Below are 20,725 nucleotides of genomic sequence, written 5' to 3' on the forward strand. Positions count from 1 at the left end.
CCATGGCTAGAGCCTAGATAAAAAAACCTATGAGCCCACAGGACGTTTCTTTCAGTAGGTAAGTGATTCATAGAGGGTGATTTCTGGCTGTGCTTATTCTGCAGTCACTTTTGCCGCTGTGGGGAGGGAGCGGCGCGCAGGGGCGCGGAGCCGCGGGGCATTGTGTACATTCCAGCGCTAAGAATAGGAGCGGGAGGGCTGCTCCTGCTTATCGCATGTGACGCCGATAATGCCTTTTTGCAGTGACCTGGCCGGTACTGAGCATGCCCGAGTGGTGTTTTTCTGGCAAACGTTTACATATAATAAATAGACAGGGAGAGGAAAGTTGACTTGTAAAAAGTCCTGGCTGTCCATTTGGAAACAGCGACAAGACCCTGTCCTAAAGTGCCTGGGAACTGTAGAAGCCTGTAAACAGTCTGCAACGCCATAGTTTCCTAGAGAAAGAGGGAGAGAGAAGGGCTTCCAGGGACCTCAGCGGGACAGACTGCATCTCCACAGGATGGAGAGATCTCAGGAGACTCAGCTCATTACAGTCTGATGGGAGATGTCCCCAGGGAAAGCCCAGCTACCTCTGCCAAGCAAAGAGGGAAGGTCACTCTTGGGGTGTTTCCACACATCTGTATGATGCTGCTTAGTATATCATATAGAAAATATTAAGTTGTGGCCTTTTGTGTAAGGACCTCGGCTCCCTGAAACCCTTAGCATAGAACTCATGAAGCAAGTGGCTTAAGGAAGCTCAGGGTTGTGGATGGGAGTGGTGTGGGTAGCTGAGGTGAGTGCAACAAGCTGAAAGCCAGGGTCCCAAGGTGGCACTTAGCTCCGCAGACACCTTGATGAGGTCCCTAACTGCAGATGCCTGCACATCAACATGGTGTCTGAGCTCTTTTTGAAGCCAACGAGTTCTAGTCAATACAATGGAGTCTGACAAATTATTCAGGTCACTAATAAGTACCACCTATGTTTAGGCAGGGCACTGCTAGGTCTCCATGGGTGTTCAGCTGCCCCAGTCACATGTAGGTGTCCATATTTATCATGCCCATGCAGGTATCTGTGATAATGAGCCTAAATCCATCTTCATGGCTGGGATCTGTTGAGAACCTAATGCCAGTGGAGGATCCTCCGCAAACCCAATTCCTCCCTTTGTTTGTAGGATGAAATTGAATCCAAAATGCCTACATGAGGTTAAAGCAAAACTTCTTCTAATATTTTCAAAGCCAAAGCTCTAGGGTGAGTCATGTCTGCCTCTAGTCACAGCAAGGCAGAAGAGGGAAAATCCTTGGGAGCCACAGTGCCCTTATGTCAGCTCCCGTGCCGTGCTGGTGGCTGCAGCCCTCCCTCTGCTCCAGCCCCCACATCCGTGGCCCAGCAGACAGCAGGGATGGGGCAGTCTGTGCCTCTAAAAACAGCAGCTTTGAATCACGGGTTGTGCCATATGTGACCTTTCCCAGGGACTGCTCAATGCAGCATAACAACATGGGGAAATGCTTGAAGGCAAAACCCTGAAGGCTCAGCCCCAATTTAAAGATGGTGTGGAGTCAGGCTGGCATGGTTTTTGGACGTTGTGGCATTTTCCCTTCCTGCACAATCTGTGCGTGTCTGCACAGACAGAAGAAGTGAGGGAGGGGAAGGGCAGGAGCTGCTGGGCTGGACTCAGGCAGATGAGTCACTGAGGGTAAACATGGCAGTGTGCAGCCTCTCCCTTGTCCTTGACTAAAGAGATGACCTGGAGGATGATGTTGGGGTGCTGGGGAAAATGTGCTCTCCCCTCCCTACTCCCCCCCGCCTCTGCCTCACCAGCTGGCCATGATCTTGCTGTAAATATTTAGAGTGGCATTAAAAACCCAAAAGGGAATTTCTCTCTTCTCATCCAGAGAACATTAGCTACCCAAACAAAACGCCCTCTCGCTTTCTTTCTTGCTCTGTATGTATATGCTCTCGTTGCAGTCTGTTTTCATGATTGATTTAGTTTTATATCTCTGTTCTGGCTCTCTTTGCTGCCCGTTTAGTTCTGCCTCTTCCTGGCAGTGTCTGAGAATTATTTCTTTAACCCTTAAAGAAACAAATAATGCTTTCTGATTTTCCCCAGTGGCACTGTTCAATGGGATAGTGGCAAAGGCAGGTGGGATGTTCTTCTGCTGTAGGTACTGATAAATGTGACATTTATTTAGAAGATTCCAGGCTGGAGGGCTTTGCACAGTTATGCAAACTCCTGCTAACTGGGAGTACAGTCTGTGCTGTTTAAATAGCTCATTGCTCTCGGGGGGGTTGCAGCTCCCTGCTGAGTCCCCACACAGGTCCCTGCCAAGGGCCAAGGCTCTCGGGCAATGAAGGTCCTGCTGCCTGTGCTGCAAGTCTCTCTTCTTTCTTTCCCAGAGGTTGTGGTTTCAGACATATCTCCACCCAAACGTGCACACCAGCACTGCTTAGTTAGGACTTCCTTTATAAATAAACTAGAAATAATCTTTCATCATATATCCTAGAATGGTACACAATATACAGCCTCTACTGATGCAACATGACCCCTGGTGGCAGGGAAGAGCCCTTTCCTCCGTGGGACAGTGTTACTTGTCTGAGAAAGTGTGTTCCTGACTGAGGCCTTGAGGGAGGTTTCCAAGGCTGGCATGCTATTCACCAACCCAGGCCTGGCTCTCCTCTCTGGGAGCACGGGATGCTGCATGACCCGTGGGAGTGGGAGGCTGAGCAGGTAACAGGATGGTCTGGCCAAGGTGTGCAAATGGGAAGGTGAGCTCGTTCACAGGTTATGTGACCCAGCAGCACTGTGGGACATGATGCTGCAGGTCCTCCATGGCCCCTAAGTTGGCTGGAGCCACTGGGGGCTGTTAAAAACAGGGACCCTCTGCAACTGCTGCTGTTAGCTCCATCCATTGCCATTTTACCAGAAAATGGAAATGTCTACTGAGAAATGACCACCTTGCTGCAGTGCTGTACACTGACCCTCCTGCTCTGCCTCTCCTCAAGTGTTTGCAATTGCTCCGTTTTGGAATTAAGGTTATTGAACTTCTGATCTAACCCAGAGCAGATCTTTATTAGTTTTAAGCTAATGGGATGATGAAATGTCTATTACCATGCACCAAGCAATAGAGTGGAAAAAAAGCTGTAATCTGATCAGCCATCAGACAGGTGCACAGGGAAGATTGGTGATGTCAGGCAACTTCTAAAACTCGCACACTGATCCTATTACAATTCAGGTGAAAATGAGCAAATATGGATAAGCAAAAGGATTAGTTAAGGCAGAGACTTCACTGAGCTTATCCAGTGTTCTATGTGCTGACTCAATGACTACCCACCCCCACAGTTACCAAGAGAGAGATCACCCTTTTCCCCAGATTTGCAGTCTAAATAGAAAGGTGGACAAACAAAAAAATCCTTATTATGATTTTTACAAAAATGGGAGGGGGAACAAAACCCAGGGTTAACATTCCTCATTGTAAAAACAGACAATTACAGGGATCATAATTAATCACATGCCACAACCTGGAGAGGATGGGAAGATGCCCCAAGCAGCAGTGGTGGCCGGCTGGGGTGACAGCCTTCAGCTCAGCACTGCCTGGGGATGCTGCATGCCCTGGAAATATGGAGCTTGGTAGGTGGGCTCTGACCAGGGTAAGATGGGGACCTGACACTATTTTGTTCACTGTAAGCTGGAGGGGAGAGAAATACAGGAGCACAAAGGAACACTGATGTGTTGGGGAATTGTTAGATTTATGTTTTGCATATTTACACATGTATGTAAATGTATATAATGAATATGTGCTCTGAAAGACCAAAACTATGTCTATTCTAGAAAATCAGTATTAAGAGGTAGCATGGATAGGGATCTGTCTACTCAACATGGATGTCTGTATCTCACCTGGCTGATAACACCAGGAGATGGGATGTCTGTACCAGAGCAGGGAAGGAAATTTTTCCACACCCAACTCCCCACTAAAGCAACTTCCCCCAGGCCTGTCTGTGCTCAGCTGGAGCTCAGTGTTGATTCACTATTTGCTTGACTGGATTGGGAAAACCCAACTTTGGTCCCATCCCCCAGCTCATTAAAGTCCATGAAACTCCCCAAACTAGGAAGTAGCAGAGAAGACATTGAAAAGTAAACAGAATCCAGCATGAATATGATGAGTTGATGGGCAGACATATTACTTCAAGCACCAAAAATACAATGAGTATTCTATATGGCACTGCCAGGTTTGGCCTCCAGCTCACAAACTTCATGATTCTCCTGGAGTCATGGGAAGATCGGGATAAGCCCCTGGGATCTCACCTAGTGCAACCTCCTGCTCACAGCAGGGTGAACCTCAGAGTTAGCTCAGGTTGCTCAGGGACTTGTCAAATTGAATTTTTGAAATCTTGAAAGATGGATTTCAAAGATTTCAGAGCCTCTCTGGGCAGCCTTCTCCAGTCCTATCCATGCCCGTGGTGAAGATTTTTTTCTGTATGTTCAATAGGAATTTCCTTTATTGCAACTTGTGAATGCTGCCTCTTGCCCACTTAGAAGTCTGCTAACTTCCTTTTGCTGCTACTGGTTACCAACTATCTGGTCTTCTTCCTATTCTTTAAGTCCAGATACCTTCATGATCCTTCTTTCTTACTTCTCTGCAACTATTTAATTAATTTTTTTCTATTCATCAGCTCAGCAAATGTGACTTCCCCAAGTGCCCTTTCACCACAGCTGTCATTCACACTGTTACGATACTTAATTCTGAACTAAGGCTTAGTTTAAGACTTGATTTAATCCGAGTTTGGTTCTGGCTTTTTTGGCAAGGTAAGAGACTACATCTGTAGACACTACTTTTGAATTCTGAACATGAATCTTGAACCCCTGCCCTGAAATTTTGTTACAGTTATAGGGACAAGTTTTACTTCTACAGCACAGGGGACACAGAGCAACTTCACAAGTGTCACTGCCATCACTGTGCATATTGTGTACAGATAGAGATATAGCATGTAATTCAATAATGACTTTGTCCCAGTATGTGTGGCTGTGAAGATGTGTGGGCTCCTGGATTGGTTTCAGGCCAATCTCTAATTAAAGAGAGTAAGATTAAGATGAAAGCAATAGCACTCTTCCTTCTTTAGTCAGAATGACCTACTAGTGTTAATTAAAACAGTCCTCAGGCAAAAATAAATTTGGCTGCCAAAGGTATGCGCTTCACATTAAATAAGGACATAGCTGAGTTTAAAGTGTGCTGAGGTCCTAGAGGTTTCACAGAAACCACTCATATAGCTTTGGGCACTCTTGTTGGAATATTTTGAAACAAATCCTTTGCCTAAACCAGCTCCTTCTTGTGCATTTAAGACACCCACTGGCTTTTTCCTCAAACTGCATCATCTGAGAATGGGTACCTGCCAGCTTATCTTGGACTGAACACACAGTGTGACCTCTGGAGGATAAAATATCAGCAGGAACACTGGACACCCAAGTAGATTATTCATCTATCTTTTCTTCAGTCTCTGGTTACAAGAGCCTCATGGCAACAGCAACAAGGAGATACACAGATACTGCACAGCTCTGCTCTTTCTGTGTCTGAACATTAAAATGCCTTTGATAAAAGCAAATCTGGAATTGGATAGTTCAGTTCAAGTTCAGGATCTGCCTCTCATATTTTTATGTCGCTAGAAACATTGCCAAAGAACCATCAGGCCTGTAAAATGCTGGAACATCCTGTTACACCTGTGTGACACAGAGATCATCCTTCTTTAAAACCCTTAATCTTTCCTATCTCCCATTTATTTTGCCCCATCCTTACAGACAACAGCTAGACAACCAGCTCCTATTGCTGTGACATTGATACAAGCAGGGAGAAACAGGCCAATGCCTCAGACATACTGTTTTCACTGGGAATTATGAGCCATGAGCCATCATACTTCAGAGGATCCAGGTCTGACAGACCCTTCTCCTTGCAGAGCAGTGCACTCAAAAGGAGGAGGGGGGCTAAAAAAGAGAAATACTCCTAAACCCATCTTCTTGACTTAGATTTTCCTCTCCCTCTTACTTGTCAAGCCTTGTCATGCTATTTTTCATCTACATATTTTACATATTTTACATATGCTGTCATATGACTGTGGGATTTTAAGATAATTCAGGGAGGAAGGGACATCTGGCAGTGTCTAGTCCAACCTTCTGATCAAACCAGAGTCAGCCATAAGATCAGACCAGGTTGCTCAGGGTTTTATCCAGTCAGATCCAAGGATGGAAACCATACATCTGCCTCTGTGGGAATAGCATTGCCCTGCCTGGCAGCTCCACCTCATGAGGCCTTGTCTCTTCCCCAGCTGTGGTCCTGCACCATATCCCAGGAGGTGGTGCCAATGGGGACTTCAAGTCCTTAACCCCTTCCTGGGACAGCTTAGGAGGTGACTGATGATAGGGCAGCTCATAGACAGGGAAATCACCCCAACCTTCCCCACTGACAGCACCATTTTAATCAGGGCCTGACTTAAACCATTATTCCCCAGCCCTTGGGTTGTTTAAAGACCTGTGATAACTGGCTGAGCAGAAATTGCTATCCATTTTCTCTTGGCAGGACTGTCATGGCATGACACCCTTCAAATTGGGGAAAGAAGAGGGATAATCTGGATAGTTTACAGAATGAGAGAAAGACAATAAGTCTCCCCTGAATAAACAAAGATTCCTCCACATATGCAAACACAAAGAGGTCAATTTAGATTTAGGTTTTTTAATATGTCTTTATTGCTTGAGGACATTTGGCAGGATAGCCATAATATAAACCTCACATCCAGCATTACTTGGCAACACATTTCCCAGTTGGAAAGAAAATAAATTGGATTTTTTTGTCTTTGTGCTAATGCCACATTTTTTTGGATGCTATTTTGGAAACTAATCAAGAGGTGGCTGCTCAGCATGCTTCTTCATTCTTCATGGCTTTTTAGTGCAAAATAGCCAGCAGCAACTTTCTGAAGTCCCCAGAGGTATCAGATTGGACAGCTTCAGCTAATGACTTCTTGTACATTTGCTGGAACTTCTCCTTTATTGCTGGCAGGTCACTCTGAGGAGACACCAAGAGCCTCTTTAGAAGGGTGGGATGTGCTTTGAGTAAAATGCCCTGCTCCAACCTGGACCCCTGTGGTCTGATCCAAGAGGAGGAGAGGAGAAAGCAGGAGGTCTAAGAACCTTGGAGCACTTTCAGCTTAATGCTTGGATTTGAGGTAAGCTCATGTCAGGCAGGGGGGTGAGGGGACACAAGGTGTGGAGAGGGGTAAGGGTCTGTGTGGGGAGCTGTGCTGGGGAGGTGGGGGAATCACTGCCTGGTGTGCAGTGGTGCTGGGCAGGCACAGCCTCAGCACTGGACAAAGCTGCACAGGTTGCTGGGAGCTCCCAAGGCCATTCCATGATGGCAAGCAGGAAGAGAGGCACTTCCAGCAGTTTGGCTAAATGAGAGCTTTGTTCCACCCACAAAAGTAATTTTCTGGTTACTACGGGGGGGAGAATTAAATGCCTCGCTGTGAAAAGGCACTCATGGCACAGTTCTGATCTTTATCACTGGGGTTTTAAATGTTATTGTGATTGGACTGTGTCTTCACAGAGAGACTGCCCCAGAGACTAATTTCTCACACTGCTAATCTTTCAGAAATATGCTCTTTTCATCCCTCTGATTGACTCTTTCTCTGTGTCAAGACTGGAACAGCCCTGAGGTTACAACCTATGCAGTTTTCCAGGAAGGAAGACTTAAAGACCATGTTTGAAAAACAAAACAAAGAAAAAAAATCTCAAATGTCTTGTGCAGTTTTGTTCTTTTTAAAAACACAATTATCTCCTTTGGCTCTTTATTTTTCTTCCCTCCTCCCCATCTGTTTTCCCCAGCTGGAATCAGAGATAATTGGCAACATATGTCTATAAGCAATTCTCATTTTGGGAACTGCTGATTTATCATTACTTAACTAGGAATTTACTTTTAACATCGTACTGGGGCCAGACCTCCCCATGGGCTAGTTTTAACCAGGTACAGTTGATTCCACTTGAAATTTTCTTCATGCTTTCTGGTTCACTTCTTTTCAAAACAGAAATAGATGCAATATCAAAATTGGTGCTGCTTGGGTACAAAAGCAGAACGTGACTCGTGATGTCACTAGGGTGAAATGGGTTGGCTGAGCACATGACCAACCTGAACCCACTCCAGACACTGTACAATTTATATTTTTTCCAGAGGTGATGAGAAATGCCAGGTTGCAGGGTACCCTACCTCAGCCCTGGTCACAAGGACACGAATCAAGGTCTCTTCATCAGTCCCACTGCCTTTCATTGACTCGTGCAGAAGTGTGGCAAAGTAAGCTGGGCAGTCCTTGGCACAGCTGACTAGAGAAAACAGTGAGAGGCTTCATTATACTTGGTGATATATCTTAAATGAGAAAGAAATAAATAAGGAAGAAATAAAGGAAAATCTTGAGGGTTTATTCATACGAGCTGGTGGGACTTTCATTCTGTGGCTGGTCCCTATCAATATACAAGGAGAAGGCCTGAAGTCTGAACAGGGATGTGCATTCCTGCACTGGGAAAGCATGACCATGGTGAGATGGTCAGCACTGAACACTCTGCCATTGCACAGTGAAAATCAATGAATGAGAACAAGCATTTCCCTTCTGGAGCTCCCCTTGTCCATCTGTTCTTGGGGCAAATGCTCACTCTGACACTCAAGTGAGCAAGATTTGGGAGAGTCTGGATCCAGAGGGATAATAGCAATACCAGCAGGCTAACCAGAGCCAGGGCACAGGCTTAAATACCAGTGAGAGTCTTCCCAAGTGCTAAATTGCTACTGGGGACTCCATACATTCTCGAGGTGGCTGGCTAGCACACTTCCAAGAATGGCCAGGTAGGCACTGAAAATTATCATCAGCCATGGCCTCAGGGGCACCTGGGAGATTGGCAGCCTTTTTAGAGGGCAAATAATTCAGCTGCATGGAGAGGAGTGGTGTCTAGAAAGTTTTATTCGTAAAACCAGAGGGTTCAAATCACTACTGAAACTTGGATTTTCTTCTCCTGGCAGATGTATTAGTTCAGTTTAGGACTATCTCAGTAGCAGTTGTCAGACTGTACACACAACCCCAAGAACCAATATAAGATTATGGCAAGAACTAGAAAAAAAAGCTCTTGACACTTTTTTTACCAAGAGTAAGATAAGCCTTCTCCAGATCTCCAGATGTTTCACTTTTAATGGATTCTTCTATGTCCTTTCCACACACCTACAGGGACAACAAAAAGGAGCCATCAGGGCTGCTGTCTGTACATGTTATTCCACTGCCAAAAAAACAACATCAGATTTAGGATCCAATGGCATAAGGCCAACTCAGATCATATAGAGCTTTTCCAAGGGGTCAGTTCAAGGGCAAATGAAGTCCTCCTCTGGTGTAAGTGCTCACAAATCAACTGGGATCAACAAGAGAAGAAAATCTGTGCAGCCAGGCAAGGCACAATGGTTATGAGGTGGACAACCTAAATCAAGCAGTCACATATACCTGAGACCTTTTAGGACAAAGCAGCTTCATTTGAGTGACCCCCAGACTGGAGAAAGTGTTCAGATTTCCTGTGTCCCCTCTATCAAAGGCTCTGGATGGCTCCCACACAAATAAGATAATTTTTGGAGCTTTTCCAGCTCTATGAAGTTTTGTTACTTCTGGTCTGGCTTCCCAGGGAAAATGTACAAGCATTGCAGTTGTTCCCAAGTATTTGTGTTGCTCTGTAGGGAAGAGGTATAAAACAGATTGTCCCTTCAAAACAGTTTACCCTGACTGTTGTGAATTTCATGATCTTCAGTGGCTTTTACTTCACTGTGTTTTGCCTGTCAGGGTGGCTCTGCATGGTTCAAGGCTGTGGTGGACTTTCTGATCAGAGCTTGGAGACCACATGTAGAAGGTAGCAAGGGCATCTTCTGAGGAGTTAGGCTTACGTTCTGCAAACTGCCAGATTTTACAGATTTAGATCTTCCTCTATTTATCTTTCCAACTACAGAGAAGGACTGATTTTTGCATGGCTCTGATCTTGGCCCACTTCTGCTCTAAGTACAGCCAGGCAGGATGTGGTGGATTGGTTTGGGCAACCTGATCTGGCTTTTAGGAATGAAAAAGCCAAGGTAGCTTGGTTATTGGAGCATTTAACTGAATCCCCAGGATTTGGGCCATCTGAGGGAGAGAGTATCAGTTAGTGACTGGGTTTGTTCCTCTGCCAGCAACAAACCAAAACTTGGATCAAGCTGCAAACATTTTTCCAACTTAAGGGTTCCTTATTATGCTGACACTGAAATATGGCCTTGACGAGGTTTATTTGCTTTCATCTTCAGTGCTGAGGGTTACAGTTTTCTGGTGAACACAGAGTCATCCTAGGGAAGTTCAGAACAGTGAGACAGAGCCTGGAGGGGGAACCCATGCCTGAAAATAAATGTCTTTGCTGAGCTTCCACCTCACTGCCAGGAGAAGGACCTTGGATCTCCCGTTGCTTTGACTCTCACAGGTCATCTCCAGGTGAGAGGTCTCAGTGGAGGTGAGTAAAACATTCCTGGTGGGTGACAGAAGAGAAGTACCACACAGCCTGTATCCTTATGCTTGGAGACAGAGGAGAAGGCATCAAAATAACTGGACAGGTTGTCTGCTCAGCATGGGCAGAGAGGAAGAGGCTGGAGATGTGCCTCGAACAGCCAATATGAGTGTGAGAAGTGGGGAGATCAGGTGGAGAGACCTTGTCAGGCTCTGCTTTGAAGGAGAAGAAAAGACTGGAAAAGCAAAACCCTGCCTCAGGGCAGTAGTTTGTGAAACTGTCCCTTCCCTGTTCCTCCTGCAAGAGTAGGAACATCCATTGTCACACTGCTATGGAAGGAAACAACATCTACCATGTGTTTGGCTGGATGGTGTGTAGGCTATGAAGGGGCATGGATTCTTCACTGGCAGCAGCTTTTATCCCCTATTTTCAATAAATCAGGATTCAATCATATGAAATGTTTTACAACATTAAAGCATTCAAAAGGTTTTAAAATGGCAAAGAAAGGACTGCCTGATGTACGTCAGGGGCTGCAAACTCTGTGTCAGGCTTTGTGAACCAGCATCACAGAAAAGAATAACTCACCTTCTCATAGGCTTGGAAAGTAGCTCTCAGCTGACTGTAGCTTCTCTTTGCTAAGACCACATTGAAAGCCAGCTCGTCCGTTCCCCAGCGGCCTTCTCCTGCCTTAAAGATTACATGTTATTTCTATTTTTTTTCAAACACTTGTTTATTCGTGGGAGAGACAGAAAGTCAGCAGAGCCCTTGATCCACCAAGCTCTAGCCTGTGTCCCCCCTGCTTCACCTCCTTAGGCTGCCATCACCCCCGTCCTTGCTGTGTTTGGTCACCCCGGGGCAGCCCCCTCTGTGCATCACGGGGCAGTCGGGGATTTTCTGCACTTACTTTGTACAGATCTGTGGCATCTTGCTCAGCGAGCTCTGCACTGACCTGTTTGGTCTCATCTCGGGTTGCCTACAGGAAAAGACACGACATTAAAAAAAAGCAGACTGAGTGCCAGTGACATTACACACCGGAGGGAAGGCTGTCAGCTCCTGGGCCTCACAGGTATTTTGGTTGTAGTTTTGCTGCCATCTGCTGACAGTGACTTGCACGGTGGGATTTGGTGGACACTTTTGAACGATCTGTCCAGGTTAACCACAGCCCCTGGTTTTGCTGACTTGTGAGGTGAAGCCATCATGCAGGTGCTCATCTCCCAGAGTTATTTGCTGCCCTGGGACCCTAATGAGGCTGCACCTCTGGTGCCTCTGGAGCAGGAAGGGACTGTGAGGAGTGAGCGGCTGCACAGCTCCGTGGATGCTCCTCTGCAGCAGGATGGCCTGCTGGTCCCCCTTGTCCCCAGATTCCTTGCCATCCCACGGTGTTCCAAATCTCTCCCTCAGCCAGCATGTGCTCGGTGCAATTAAAAAAAAAACAAAACAAAAACCAGTAAGCCTGATCTGAGTTTGGAGTTAGCCTTGCTTTGAGGAGGACTGGACTAGGAGAGCATCAGAGGCCTCTTCCCACCATGGCTTGTTCTTTGGTTCTGCTTTCTGCCATTTTTTCCAGCTATTTTTTCCCTGGTGCAAAGCAGTAGTGTGCTGGCCAGATGCTGGAGTAGGAATGGGGCTGAGATGTGCAGAGAGAGCTGAGGCAGAATGGCCCCAGCACAGCCTTTGGCTTTCACCCCCATAGAGCCAAGCTGCTGTGTATGTACATCACCTGGGATCAAACCTCAAAGTTTCTTAGGAAAGCAGCTGGTGTATCCAGCTACTGTGAAAATGTTCCTGGTACCTGCAGTGAAGTGCTGATGGTTTTCATGGTGCTGGAGATGCCCTGGTAAGTATGAAGTATTTTCCTGACTAAACCATGTACTTTAAGCATTTACTACGACTGTAATTCTTGGTAGAATTGATGATGAGCTAATCTGAAAAGAACTGAATATTTTTGTGTTTGTGGAAATGCACCCAAAGAGGTTGAAGAGAGTTGTATCAATGCTTGCTGTAGTGGGAATCTGCCTGTGTTGTACTGAGCAGTGTGACTGTGAGTTCTTTAAAGTTCTTCTATTTATTGAATCTTTCATTTCTCAGGGATGTCTTCTCAAACCTACCACCACGTTGCATTTCTAGATGTGATGTTACTCTTTTTTATACTATGTCTTTAGGGAGATATTAATTTTTTTCTTTATTTTATGCAACTGGTTTAAAATGAAGTGTGTTCTAATGGAAAATATGCTTTTTACTTTGTGAATGGAAAACTAACATAACAGCAATCTCTTTCTTACCTGTTGCATATCTATCTGAATTGTAAATTCCTTAGCTGAGAAAGAAACCATATTTTGCTGGTTTGGGCAAGAATTCATCATAATACAGCCATGACCTTGAGCCAGTATTCTAGCCATTACCCTGGTATAAGTCATAATAAAACAATGCTTTTGTCTTCAAAGTATCAGAATAAAATTACTTCTGATTTTATACTACTCCTTTATTTATATTAAAAAGCTATAAATATAGAAGGGTCTTATCCTGAAGAATGCCTTTTGCTTATTATAATTACGTCATTCTGATATTACATTATTATAAATATCAAATAATACTTATGATTACCCAGGGTACAGAGGATGGAGTAAAATAAATATCTCAGTCAGGTTGATGCGTCAGAGGAAAGCACTTACCTCTAGCACAGTTACTAATATCTTCTCTAGGTAGCCACTTGTTTCACTTTTAACATCAGACTCTAGGTCCCTGTCAAAGACTATGGAGAAAAAAAAATCTGTGAGGGCACATCCTGTGTTAAAAGCTTTGAATAAAGGTGTTTGAAGGGCAATATTACTTACGTCGTTTGTATGCCTCCTTTATGCTTACAATTTCCTAGGCAAATAAACAAAGTAAACAGGTAAATTAATAAATAAGGGGAAAAAATGGAATATTAAAAAATTAAATAAATAAGCAACCAAAATCCCAGGAATTCAGTAACATGCCCATATTACTTTATATGTGGCAGGCATGGAGGGAGGAGAAGCTCAGTTCCCATTCCCTGCTCACTCCAGGACTCACCACAATGCAGAGATGTGGCTCAAACCCAGCCCAGTTCAGGACATCATTCTGAGGGATGCCTGAGTTGTGTTGGCATCCCTCTGGTTTTATTTGTCTTTAGGTGTAAGCTAAAAGGCTTTTTGAAAAGAAACACGTTCCTGTACCTGGCAGGAGCCACCTCAGAATGTCAGAGCAGTGCCAAAACTGCCTTTATCAGACACCTGGGGAGTTCTCTTATCGTCAGTGTTTCCTCTGTGCCATCCACAGGACACATGAGCAGGACAAAGGGAGGAATTAGAATTATATTGCTCTTAATTCCTGCAAGAGTTTGAGCCCTGGTATGGCAACCTTACAGCTGCAATTACTGACAACACGGATTTCAGCCATGGGGTTGGTCTGATCCTTCCTTCTCCTCCCAGGGAATGCTCTTGGTGAGCTCTTTGCCCATCTACCAAAGGAAGGTGACAAATGGTGTCCCAACCTTATTGCTTCGTGTGCAGAGAATCTCAATGAGCAGGGACTCATCTGTCCCAGCGCCCTTCATCGCCTTCCGGAGCTCCCGGGCCTCGTACTCGCAGGGCAGGTCCAGCAGAGCCAGTGCTGCCTTTTCAAAATTCCCACTCAGGTCTCCCTTCAGGACATCTTCCAAATCCTGTGGGCATGGTCAGAAGGAGAAGGGTTAGCACAAAAGATAAAAGTTGAAGGATTTTTTCTTTTGGGGAATTTCATTATTTCAAAGCTTCTTCTGTTCCAAAAAGGGGCAAAAAAACATTTAAAAAGCCTTTGAATATGTGGACTTTTTTTTTCCAAAATAAAATCTCTAAACATTTTATTTCATATTGAATGATTGCCTCATCTTGAAATACTGTCTGTTATTAGTCCACTTTTGACTCTTACTTGTTTAAATCAACGCAAACCAGTGGTTTTGGAAGCTTAGCAGGAGCTCTATTCTGAAATACAACATTAAAACTTCCTGCTTTGAAAGATCTGCTACAGAAGGGATCAAACTTACCAACCTTCTCTCCCAGTTTTGGTTAATATCAGATTATTTGAAAAAGCAATAAATAGCAATAAATTTCTACCAAGTGCTTTGCTGCCAAGCAGTCAACACTTTTTTACACACACACACACAGACACAGAAAAAAAAAAGCAACCTTCCAACCTTCCATGGTATGATCTATCAATTCAACATTTAGTAAGAGCCTGGAGAACTATCTGGTGTATGTATGCTGAGAAGGAAGCCTCCTGATGATTTATTTGAAGCAAGCAGACCTTAAGAAAATGCCAATTTAATAATAAGCTTTGGTGTATTCAGCTATTTACCTAAATAATATATTGAAAACTTTCTTCTTCTTATATGCAAAACCATCACGGCAGTCTGTGCTTTCTCCTCTAGAAATCAAGTGTCCAATGAGATTTCTCAGCTTTGCAATGTAAATTCTGCTTCATCACTGGAAGAATCCAATACTACATCTATTAAACTCAACAAAAATTTAATGATCTAAAATCAAATAGTTCCTCTGAATTTGCATCTGGTCTGAGTGGGATTCTGACTTAAAATTTCCCTTTTACATTAATTCCTTTTTCTGAATGCGATGGACAAAAGCTGCAACATTTTTGTTTCAGTTATGAATTCTCTTCTAGCTCTCCCAGCTTTGATTAAAATCCTCTGACCTGGTTAAGGCTGCTTTCAATAAGACTCTGAGGCCTAAGATTAGGGATATAATTGGTATTTTAGGAGATAAAATAAACTGCTGAATGAGATACCAACTGATGTCCTCCTTAAATCCACTGCACCCTTGATATTTTCAAAATCAGGGACCTGTAGGCTGTATCTGTGGCTGGCATGCAGTTTGAAACAGATGCCATTTATTTTGAAATACCTTGTTATACAGAGCCTTGTACTTCTGTTTTATTTGTTGTCTCTGCTCTGATGTTCGGCTTGACAGGACTTCAATAATTTTCTTTTCATCGGTTCCTGAAAAAGAGATGGTGCATAGGAGTTATTTAAAGAGGAATGTGGTGCAGACAAAAAAAACCCCAAAATCTTTAAAGAGAGAAAAAATTGCTATACATATATCCCCACTGGTGCAAACTTTAGGATTTGTAGGATCTAAGATTTTTTGAGGATATTTGTAACTGTAAATAGCTACAATGGCCAGATCATAAAGTAAAAGTTTACCACCTCAGGCTGCTCATATTTGATCAGGAACATAGAATTGTGTGTTTGAGAAGGTCAGATATCACCCCTAAGATGAGAGTTATGCCACTGCCCATAGCCAACAGCCTGAATGTACAGGCTGTGCAAAATGGATTGTGAGCTGTGCTAAATGGGGTCAGGAAGAGGAGCAGGAAGCAGCTTCTGTGCTTTGAGTCTCTGCTGTTTTTCTCAACAAAAATAAGTGAGAGTGGAGAGCACAGAGTGCCCCAGTGACAGGCGCCACTGCAGCTGCATCTCCCAGGAACCTGTGGGGAACTGAACACACACGGTCCCTCCAGCAGAAAATCTTGGGGCAACTTTGAGTTGTAACTGATGCAATGGATGGAAGCAGCTTACTAGAGGCAATGACCTTGTTCTTGTACTTTTCTTGCCCTCAGCCGTATAAACAGATGTTTGCACTAAACAAAGCTGCTGGAAGGCTTTGGTTATGTTTGTGGTTAATGGGACAGGACTGCAGCAGTGATACTTGACTGCCTGAGTGAAGCTGTCCCATTAACTCAGGTGTCCTGGTGCTCTTCCATCTAAGGTCCTGCAGCTTGTCTCAGGCATTATTTCTTCAAGACAAGTATTGAAATGGAGAATCTGTATCAGAAGAGACCCATGACCTGGCATGTGATGGGCATCCCCAAAATGCCCATAGCATGTAAAAGGCTTAGCTGGCAGATCAAAGACATCAAGCTCTATGCCAGGTCTGCTGCTGCATGCACATCATGCTGGCAGACACTGCCCCATGCACATCATGCTGGCAGACACTGCCCCATGCTCTCCCTGTGCTCTCCTGTCTCTTCCATCCACCTACTGGGCTTTGTGCCATGCCTCATCTCAGGCTCCTAGGATCAGGGACCAGCAAGGGTTTCCGAGGAGCTACCAGTACAAGGATAAAAATGCGAATTATTTTGGTATTCAGCAGCAGCTGATGCATTTTTATCCCTGCATATCACCAGCAAGTAGATACAGGACAAGTTTAGGGAATCTTGTGTAGTTCTTCTTGCTTAGAACTGAGGCAGGTTCACTTCTAGAAGGAAAATCACTTCTATCTGGCAGTGTGGGACTGAACTCTCAGTAGGAGAGCTCTTCAGAGAACTTCATAGAACAAGAAGAGTTCTTAAAATTCAGCAATTAACTATCTGGTTCTGAATATCACTGCTATACCAGGAAGAACTGCTTAAATACATGTTTACTGTGCAAATGCCTTGAGTGAATTAATAACTTATTGCTCTCGTGTTTCCTGACTGTTCTTTCTCTGATAGACATGGTCACCTCCACGGACCTGAGGATCCCATGGATGTTGTGCATTCCTCATTCACAGTAGCACACAGTCAGCAAGCTGCCTTGAACTACCTTAGAAGATAGTGGGAGTAAATATTTTTGGTTAAAAATCACTGATGCAGATCAAGGAGCATCATTGTATATTCCTTTCAGCTGATGGAACTGCAGTGGGTTCTGATGAGCATATGGAGGTGGTAGTTTTTGATTGGTACTTGAAGGCCTGGGAAAGGGCATATAACCATGACCTCAATCTGACTTGACTAGCTGGACCCCCCTGACTGTCATATCAATCTTGACCACTTGATGTTCCTATTGCAGGGAAAAAATATCAGGTTTATCTCATCCTCTGATTATCAATTATTAAGCAATTATCAAGCTAGATCTTACCAGTCTTTGAGGAAGAAAGTGGCTTGCCACTTATCTTAGTCACATAAAACTTCATGGGTGTGCATGTTCTTTTAGTCAGTGAGTGACAAAAGCATAGAGATTACCTGGCAATGGTTGAAAGAGTTATTTTGCCCTAAGTTTATCTATATGCTCTTTATAATCTTGAGTTGCCCTTTCTATAAAAAAAAAAGAGCTTTCTTACCTGCTCCTTTGCAGGCACTACGTAATTTCTTGGCATCCCGGTCTGCATCGAAACCATGATGCTGGCGTTTATTGGATGACTGGGAAATCAGAGACACAAGGGGAAAATTTTCCATTAGTTCCTCTGAATTACAGCATTAGGGCTGGGTTCTTCACTGATCTTTGTTCATACTATCTAAACCATGAATTTCATGCTAGGCTTAGCTGAAATATGGTATCTATCACTTAGGCTCCTAGAATGGATCCACAAATAGCTGTCACCACATGACACATGGTGCTGATCCTATATAACTTTGTTCTGCTAGTTCAGCCTTATTCAAATAATGTAAAGGTAATTACTTCATATTAGGCACCTTTATGCCAGATCAAATATTGTTTGTTTGTACCACTTTGACAACAGGCCAATATAAATGCCCTATCATATGTGTATAGAACCATGCCCCACCCCTGCAATACATCTGTATGTACTGGGAGTTTACAGTCCCAATCAGCTGAACAAAAACTGCTCCTGTAAATCTTTCTTGTGTTGATGCATTCATGCAAACAAGGTAATTGGAAATATACAAACCTCGCAAAAAAACCACAATATTTTTTTTTAATTTGGCAAGAAAGTACATGAGTTTAACTTGAGCTAAATCTACCGGGGATAATAACTCAAAGTCCACTGCCAACGTATCAATGTAAACAGAAAACTAGCAACGTTTTCAACCTTAATAATACCATGAATCTGGTCTTTTAAAAGCCTAAACTCAAGAAGAACACAAGAAAATAGGTCCTAGGCTTGTAAATCAAGTAGAACTATATGCACACAATGTACTTGAGAACTCTAAGTAGGCACTTCAAGTCCTTTTGCATTTCCATTCAAATACTGACCTGTGGATCAAGCTACTTGGTTTGCAGGGCTGCCAGGCACTACCACCACCACTGTTAATAAGGGTTATGATAGCCCAGGGCATGACACTCTGCTCCCCACTAAATTAAGGATTCTGACCCCAGGGCCTGGCAGTCTGCTTTTAAGCCCTTCTGAAAATGGCATCATCCTGCTGCAGAGCAGAGATGGCTGATGAGCCTCCTTGTCCTTGGTGATAGCAGAGGGCAAAGAAGATTCATCAAAAATAATAGGCACAAGAACGTTCTGCTTGTGGGATAAAGAGAATTTAGCCATGTGGCTGTGGGTCATGCTCTGCTGTGTACCCATCCAGCCAGAGAATGACCTTTATTTTGGGGTATAGATTTAGCCTGGAAATCTGTTTGTTGGTATTGGTCAATAGTTTCATGCTGTGACCTACTAGCTCTGCTGGAAGAGCTACAGCTCTGGATAAAGGAGTCCTCTGTCAGAAGACAGGGGGTCTTTTCTCAAGGAGAAAACCCAGATCTGGTCTCTGCATTGCTTTACCAATGTACCTTTGTGTCAGATTAAATACCATGTAGGTACCTGGCTTTTCTAATGGAGTTAGCAGCTAGGATACAATTACTGCTAGTGGTAGCTGCTGTAGTGCAGCCATCTCATTGACATACAGAATTATTTTGGTAATAATTGGTAAGGTACAATACCAATGCAGAAACATATCTTGGGCTCTGTAGCACAAGGTAACACTTTCATTGCCACAGCTTTATCACAAATATTGCTTGTAAGTCTGTACTGTATTTTCTGACACTTGTTTCTCTAAATCTTTCAAATAAGATGGGAATAGGTGCATGAAAGTAACATATTTTATAGTGGGAGATCTTTTTTTTCCAGCAATTGGGTTGCTCCACATTTATTTCCTCCTGACCTGTGACAGAATATGCTCTAGTGAGAAGTGGGAGGAAGAAGGTCTTATCTGGCATTTTCTCCCACTTTTTAATCATTCAGCCTGAACAGAAACACCCACCAAAGACAAGGAGCTATTTTGTACTTTGCTCTACCTTACCCACTTTTGTCATACCTCTGCAGCTCCCACTGCCCCAACCCTTTCAAAGATGCACCTGGCTCTGGCAGTGGCATTACAGGATTTGGGAGAGTGTTTTTCCCTCTTATGCCCTGATGGATGGTCAGTTATATTCAAGTTTTAGTGAGTCTAACTCCTAGATGCAACTTGTAGCTATTGTATCTGTGTGTAGCACAGTTGCAACAGGTAGGAAAATTGTAGCAATGGAGACTGAAATAACATCGTGGTTTTATATTGTGGATTTATGAGGATTCATAAAGACACAAAGCTATTTCTTTTCAAAGGAAAAATCACGCAGAAGGGAAAGGACTGATCTTTAATGATGTTCAGGATATGTTTGTTTTAAAGCACCAGAGGAATATGTTGAGTCAGCTCTGCTGAAGCCTCCATCTTCAAACAAATCACTGTAAAACATTAATGATGTGCGTGGGAGATACCATTCTTCCAGTACAGTGTATATTACTAGCATCAACTTCAGAAACAGGAAATCTGATATGCTGGGTAGGGGACTGTTTACAGCACTGACTTTTGCACATGAGTGGTTTCTGGAATTAAATTTAGAGCAGTAAAAAGCTTCCTAAGGATAGAATCTGGTGCTGGTAGAGATGCCCTAGAGTAAGTTACCTTCTGCCTGTCAGATGTGTGGGACCCACATCTGTCAACCCAGTGTGGGTATGTCAGATACCTGAGGGCATTACCAGTGGTTACTGGTAGCAGGTAACAGAATCACACCAGAGCTAGTTCACCAGTTTAATTCTTCACACATACTTAATTATGTTCACAAAAAATGCATTGGAGAAAGGTTTTAGAAAGAATGACACAAACCAGTTCCATGTGCAACAACCTGAGCTTTCATTTCTACCAAGAAGGTGAGCACCAAAAACCCCACTGCATGGTTGCCCACAAATAGACACCTCTTGTCTGGCTGATTTTGGTCTGCTGCAGTCAAAGCAATTCCTGTGATGGTCACAGGCATAAGGTCCCATCACTGTCTGGATTCTCTGGTGTCTTAGAAAGGCTGGGCTCATGCCTCAGTCTTGTGTTCAGGTGATTTCTAGAACAGTCTCTCCTCAAGATTTTCAAGAAATGTAAAGGCACCCATTGACAGTTTTGAGACCTACAGCTTTCTGATAAATTAATCTAAAAATTTTCTTTTCTAGTGAATTAAAGGTTTTTAGC

At 43.8% G+C, this 20,725-nt stretch overlaps 1 protein-coding gene and 1 long non-coding RNA gene across 4 annotated transcripts in view; one reads left to right on the forward strand and one right to left on the reverse strand.

Moving 5' to 3' along the window:
* LOC115597952 lies at positions 1-7,706 on the forward strand. 2 transcript variants are annotated; one of them, XR_003987293.1, is made up of 3 exons: positions 1-58; positions 7,020-7,185; positions 7,608-7,706. It is a non-coding gene; the product is annotated as an uncharacterized LOC115597952 (long non-coding RNA). The 2 variants fall into 2 exon arrangements; XR_003987294.1 differs by lacking the exon at positions 1-58 and adding an exon at positions 3,555-3,604.
* ANXA13 (annexin A13) overlaps positions 6,691-20,725 on the reverse strand; it is a 21,912-nt gene continuing 7,877 nt past the window's right edge. For both annotated transcript variants that reach the window (XM_008505333.2, XM_030446453.1), the window contains 10 exons: positions 17,617-17,695; positions 15,421-15,515; positions 14,019-14,189; positions 13,339-13,372; positions 13,177-13,256; positions 11,409-11,477; positions 11,090-11,191; positions 9,141-9,216; positions 8,220-8,332; positions 6,691-7,025 (listed from right to left, as the gene is read on the reverse strand). In XM_008505333.2, coding sequence (XP_008503555.1) covers positions 6,906-7,025; positions 8,220-8,332; positions 9,141-9,216; positions 11,090-11,191; positions 11,409-11,477; positions 13,177-13,256; positions 13,339-13,372; positions 14,019-14,189; positions 15,421-15,515; positions 17,617-17,695 — 939 coding nt within the window. In that variant the 3' untranslated portion in view covers positions 6,691-6,905. The remainder of the gene's footprint in view (positions 7,026-8,219; positions 8,333-9,140; positions 9,217-11,089; positions 11,192-11,408; positions 11,478-13,176; positions 13,257-13,338; positions 13,373-14,018; positions 14,190-15,420; positions 15,516-17,616; positions 17,696-20,725) is intronic.

This window comes from Calypte anna, chromosome 2 (genome assembly GCF_003957555.1).
Source record: "Calypte anna isolate BGI_N300 chromosome 2, bCalAnn1_v1.p, whole genome shotgun sequence".
Classification (NCBI taxonomy): domain Eukaryota; kingdom Metazoa; phylum Chordata; class Aves; order Apodiformes; family Trochilidae; genus Calypte; species Calypte anna.